Source organism: Nanorana parkeri, unplaced genomic scaffold (assembly GCF_000935625.1).
Source record: "Nanorana parkeri isolate BGI_ZX_2015 unplaced genomic scaffold, ASM93562v1 scaffold813, whole genome shotgun sequence".
NCBI classification, from domain to species: domain Eukaryota; kingdom Metazoa; phylum Chordata; class Amphibia; order Anura; family Dicroglossidae; genus Nanorana; species Nanorana parkeri.
Window position 1 is genome coordinate 385,616 of NW_017307081.1, and position 6,037 is coordinate 391,652.

Consider the following 6,037-nt stretch of genomic DNA (forward strand, 5'->3'; position numbering starts at 1 on the left):
TGTATATGTGTGTGTGTGTGTGTGTAATTTCCAGCGTCTGTGTTGTATTGTGTACTCTGTTCTTGTAGCTTTTTAACATGTTGCACATTCCAGATCTGTGCAGCATTCGTTCATTTATTCGCTCAGTTTAGCTAGGACTAGTCGATGAAATAAGTGCGAGGACAGAGGCTTCCTGCTCTCTTCTCCGCTGATTGTGCCCAGACAGGTTGCCATGCCCTCTTTCCTGCTTGGCACAGACAGATCAGGGCACCGTACATGAAGTTCTCCAGCGCAGGGAGCAATGAGTCTGCACACAGTCCCCTGTCCACCCCCCTCCCTCCCTGACGTCAGGAAACGAACGAGGGGCGGCTCCCGCAGCAGCAGCTGACCGACCCCGGCTGGATCGGGGCGCTTTGAGCCTGAGCCAAAGTTCTTTCATTGTGTTCCTGGCCCCGCCCCTCCGCTCATCCCATATATAAGCCCAGGCTGAGCTCCGAGGACTCTAGAACCTCCGTGCTCTGGGGTCTGTCTGTAGCTCTTCAATTACTCCCTAAGGACTTACTACAACGCAACCATGACAGTGAAGACAGACAACGTACCCACTACACTGACTTATTCCAAAATGAGGGGCATGGTAGCTCTACTCATCGGTGAGTGGATCATTCAAGGGATTTATTGTTCGGATGGTACCTGGAGGATATATCTGTGCATATGATGGATGCATCTCCTGCCTATTCTAAACTCAGCACTTCTCTTCTTGTGTCTTACAGCTTTCATGAAACAGAGAAGAATGGGATTGAATGACTTTATTCAGAAGATCTCCACCAACACATATGCCTGCAAGCAGTAAGTGCATTTCCTTGTTTATCTGCTAGAAGCTGGATTAAGCCCACCACGCATGTTACAATCTGATTGTACAATCTGCCACCAGCTGGGTAGTGCTACAGCCAACCTGACTGGCTGCACATTGGTTGGATAGTTACTCATATTACATTTTGGTAGATCTAAAACTGATTGTACAGAGATTGCATGGTCCGATTATAATGCATGATGAGCCTTAGGTCATCATATAGTTCTGGGCTGCCTATATGGAAATGTGTAAGTTGCTTGCTGTCTACTTTCCTCTACATGCGTTTTCTATGCAGTTGTTTATTGTTATTAATAAAATAGCCCATAGAATTGCTAGTGCTTCTCTTCTAATGGTTGGTGTGTTAGTCTACTTTCTGCTGCATGTGTTTTCTATGCAGTTGATCATTCTTATTAATAAATTAGCCCATAGAATTGATTGTGCTTCTAAGGGTTGGCGTGGCACAGTCTACTTTCTGCTGCATGCGTTTTCTATGCATTTGATCATGCTTAATAATAAAGTAGATCATAGAATTGCTCGTGCTTCTCATCTAAGGGTTGGCGTGGCACAGTCTACTTTCTGCTGCATGCGTTTTCTATGCATTTGATCATGCTTAATAATAAAGTAGAACATAGAATTGCTTGTGCTTCTCATCTTAGGGCCAGCATGCACGTTACAATTGGACCGTACAACCAACTATAGATTTAGCAAAACGATGTAATATGTGGACGTAGCTAAACTATGCAATCAATCAGTCAGGCCTTTGCACTGCATAGTTGCTGGTAGATCTAAAGGAAGTTATACAATCATATTGTAGAGTGTGTGTTGTGCATAAGGTTGATAGCGGGGTCAGAAGGCAGAGAATACTTTCACAAGGGGAAGTTTTGTTCCCTACAGGGAGCCTATGGTTGGATGAATAAGGCTTTATTAACTGGGTGGTGCTGCCCTCTAGTGGCCAAACTTGTAGTTTGTTCATAATCCGATTTCTAACAAGTTTTTCATTCTGTTCCTTTATTTCAGTAATGAAGTGCAATCCATCTTGAATATTTCACAGCCTACGGAGCCAGAACTGTTAAACGGCAATCCCTCACCCCCTGTAAGTATCTATACTGCTGTTATTCAATGCTTCTGCGCTCGTTTGCACTGTATGTAGTGACTGATACTTTTTTACACACCAAGGGCAACATAGTAAAAAATAGTTTTCCGTGTGCCCCTTTCGCACTGCAATACTGCAGTGATGTGCGGTGCTGATAACTGTAGACATGCTGTATCTTTCTGCAGCATATTAGACCGTACTATATGTTACCCCAGTGCAGTGCATTGCACCGTGCTGCTATGTGTAGACAAGACTGGAGTGCGTCTTTGTGAACTCTCAATAAAATTTAAAAAAATACTGCATGTTGTGCTAAACAAATATTCATCTCGCTGCCCGGTGCTGGACCTCACACAGACACTAGTGTGCATGCCAAAACTCATCCTAGTGTAAACAAGCCCTAATAATAGTCTAGCTGTTACTGCCTAATTTATGATTTCTCATCTAATAGTACATTTATAAGCCTAGAACAGTTAATTATAGGCTGCTTGCTTTCGTATCAACCAAATATATGGATACCTTCCTGTATACTAAGTAGCATCATTCGCTTTTCAGCCCAGCCCATCACAACAGATCAACCTTGGTCCATCATCCAATCCTTGTGCCAAGCCATCCGACTTCCAGTTTCTGAAAATCATCGGGAAGGGCAGCTTTGGAAAAGTGCTCCTGGCGAGACACAAAGCCGATGAAAAATTCTATGCGGTTAAAGTTTTACAGAAGAAAGCGATCCTTAAGAAAAAAGAGGTAATTATGTTTTGTGTTTACTTTCTCGTCTCTATGTGACTCATACTGGTCAATCGGGAATTCATGAGCTCTGCTCTTGAGAATGAGGAATAAGTTATAACAAACAATGTGTTATTAAGGAAACCAACAATAGGAATCGGTTGTGACATATGGGTTGTGTACTGAGTGTGTTATGGGGAAATAAAAATCTTCTTGCCCATAGCAACCAGACAAAAATGCTTATTTACAGTGTTATTCACAAAAGGGTGAAGAGTCTGGAGAAGGCAGGAGAAGTGAACAATCTAGGACAACATAACTGATTTGGAAACATTCTCCAATTCAGCTCACTTTCCAGTTTAGCTAAGTTGTCCTAGATTGATCACTTCTCCTGCCTTCTCCAAACCCTTCACCCTTTTCTGAATAGCCCTGTTAGTCTTCAAAGCTTGTTTGATAGTTTGAAGCACTTTGGTTGTTATAGGCAAACATCATCTTTCTTCTGTGATGTCACTTGCTGTCAGTTGTTGATGTTCCTTTTTTTTTTTTCTTTACCCTCAGGAAAAACACATAATGTCAGAGCGCAACGTGCTATTAAAAAACGTCAAGCACCCTTTCCTGGTTGGGCTTCACTTCTCCTTCCAGACGGCCAGCCGCTTATACTTCATTTTGGACTACATCAATGGTGGAGAGGTAAGCAGGAGTCACATCCAGCATGCTTTTCTTTCCTGTTTCAGCTAGCGATAGCATTGTCTTCTCTCTCACTATGGGAAAATACTGCTGGAGGGTGGAAAGTTGCTAGATTTAGCATTTCCCTATGGGCTGCCAAGGTTCAGGCTGCTGCTGATCAGCCAGCAATTTCCAGCCATTGTCTTTTAGCTCTGCGCACTAGCACACGTCAATTGTATGAGTGCAGCTGCTTGAGCTTCTTCTCTAATCTCTATTTATATTTTCTCTTGTAGCTTTTCTACCATCTACAAAGAGAACGTTGCTTCCTGGAACCAAGAGCTCGCTTTTATGCAGCTGAAATAGCCAGCGCACTGGGATACCTGCATTCTCTGAATATTGTGTACAGGTGAGTTGCCTCTCCTTAATCTAACAGACTCTGTGCTGTTTTGTGTTGTATGTATTGAGCACAGTCTTGTGTTGTATGCAGTGAGCACTGTCTTATCTTATATTTGCATTTTCTTTGCAGAGACTTGAAGCCTGAGAACATATTACTGGATTCACAGGGTCACATTGTGCTTACTGATTTTGGACTGTGCAAGGAGAACATTGAACCCAATGGCACCACCTCTACTTTCTGTGGCACCCCAGAGGTATGTCTCATATATATATATATATATTTTTTTATCGTGGATACTATACGATTTTGATCCTCTGCATCAGAATGTGGCTTATCTAATAACTTTTCTTTCTGTTTACAGTATCTAGCACCAGAGGTTCTTCACAAACAGCCTTATGACAGAACAGTTGACTGGTGGTGCTTAGGAGCAGTACTGTACGAAATGCTGTATGGCCTGGTAAGGAGCATCTAAATTATTTATATTTCACCAGCTAAATTTTTTAAAGAGATGTATTAATGGTAAAGAGTTGTTCACAAAGCTAACACATAACTTGTTTCTTGTAGCCACCGTTTTACAGCCGTAATACAGCCGAGATGTATGACAACATCCTGAATAAGCCCCTGCAACTGAAACCAAACATAACCAACTCAGCCAGGAATCTCCTGGAGGGCCTTCTGCAGAAAGATCGCACTAAGAGACTCGGTGCCAAGAACGACTTTGTAAGTGGAAGTTCTATATAAAAAAAAATGACTATGCTGCTCTGACGCTCAAAGATCATGTCTGCATAATTACGTTTGATCTAATCCAATTCCTTCTTTGCCGGCAGATGGAGATTAAGAACCACATCTTTTTCTCTCCAATTAACTGGGATGATCTCATCAATAAGAAGATTACTCCTCCTTTTAACCCAAATGTGGTAAGTATTAGGCAGCTACGCCTTAATGCAAGCTTATTTTTAATTTTGGAGACTTTAAATGGTTGACTTGCATGTATATCAGACTTTTGTGTCTTAGATGAGAAGGAAATAAGTTGTTAGTGCAGTTATGCAAGATTTATGTATGCATTTAGATGTACAGCACTGATCTGTAACTTTATAAAACATGGTGCCAGGCTGATCATCTGGCAGGAAGAGCTTTTTTTTTAGAAGTTCTCTAAAGGTTTTGGGGGCTGAGGTAGCACAATGTGGAAGTATCGCCTTCATTTGCAAGTTTGTGGTCCTAAACTGTTTTTGTTTACCTTCCTTTTCAACAGAGTGGCCCAAGCGATTTGCAACACTTTGATCCTGAATTCACAGACGAGCCAGTTCCAAATTCCATTGGCCAGTCATCTGACGGCATCCTCGTAACAGCCAGCATTAAAGAGGCAGCAGACGCTTTTATGGGCTTCTCCTATGCCCCACCCTTGGAGTCCTTCCTTTGAGAAAGGTTTCTGTCACCGTGTGCTCACGTTTAGTCAAGTCACAAAAGTTGCACATCCTTCATGACAGCATCACAGCCTTAATTTCAACATGACCAGTTTTTCTGGAAGAACGCACAGTGGAGCTTAGTCAACGAGGGAAAAATAAGTGACTTTATTAAAGGCATGGCCTTCAGCCGTGATGGGCTGATTTCATGAAGAAATCAGCCCTGCCAGTGAGATTGCAGATTCCAGACTTTGTAAGCAGATTGAGGAGTTTCGTGAAGAGTCATCAAAGTGGGAGAACATCCGAGGTTTTACTATGATTTGTCTTCTTTTGCAACGTGCCTTTCTCAATCAGAGGTCCTGAATAGCTTGAGAACTGTCTAAATGAGATGGAATTTCTTGGCTGGTGGACTCTGCATTCACAAGTGAACAGTGGTATGAGTGTGACTCACAATTGCAGTATAACTGTGATTGTCACACATTAATGTGACACTAATTTTGGGGCATTGTACCGTTTTTCTTCCATATGTGGAAGTGAAGTTTAATGTACATTTTTGTTGTTTTGTTTAGATAGAACTAACTAAGTGTATTGCCATGGGCTTGCAATGACCTTTTTGTTGTTTTTTTGTTTTTTTTGTTTTGTTTTGTTTTGTTTTTTTTTTTGTTTCAAATGCTTGAAGTAAAGCATTGCTGCTATTCAAAGATTTCTATTTTTAGAAATGGATTTTATGGACCAAAATGCCCCACATTTAGTTATTTGAAGCTGTAATATGTGGTTTAAATGTACATTATTTATGATTTATTTTTTGACATTCCTGACCATCTTTGTACATGTTGTATATATACTAGAGCTGTATATTTAAACTGATGGATGTACTTACAAAAATGCCAATGTACTATAATAAGAGGAAATGTATCTTTTTGTGACCCAAA

The 6,037-nt window shown here is 41.3% G+C and overlaps 1 protein-coding gene across 3 annotated transcripts in view; it reads left to right on the forward strand.

Moving 5' to 3' along the window:
• The window catches only part of LOC108794122 (serine/threonine-protein kinase Sgk1), an 8,043-nt gene extending 2,404 nt beyond the window's left edge, over positions 1–5,639 (forward strand). Inside the window, exons 1-11 of one of the 3 annotated variants that reach the window (XM_018565108.1) lie at positions 490–629; positions 750–825; positions 1,847–1,922; positions 2,475–2,663; positions 3,198–3,329; positions 3,599–3,711; positions 3,832–3,955; positions 4,064–4,159; positions 4,267–4,422; positions 4,530–4,619; positions 4,955–5,639. In XM_018565108.1, the coding sequence (XP_018420610.1) occupies positions 554–629; positions 750–825; positions 1,847–1,922; positions 2,475–2,663; positions 3,198–3,329; positions 3,599–3,711; positions 3,832–3,955; positions 4,064–4,159; positions 4,267–4,422; positions 4,530–4,619; positions 4,955–5,122 (1,296 nt within the window). In that variant the 5' untranslated portion in view covers positions 490–553 and the 3' untranslated portion in view covers positions 5,123–5,639. Of the gene's footprint in view, positions 1–489; positions 630–749; positions 826–1,846; positions 1,923–2,474; positions 2,664–3,197; positions 3,330–3,598; positions 3,712–3,831; positions 3,956–4,063; positions 4,160–4,266; positions 4,423–4,529; positions 4,620–4,954 lie in introns of those variants that run through there. The other 2 variants (XM_018565109.1, XM_018565110.1) reach the window with 2 other exon arrangements.
• Positions 5,640–6,037: the final 398 nt, after the last annotated feature.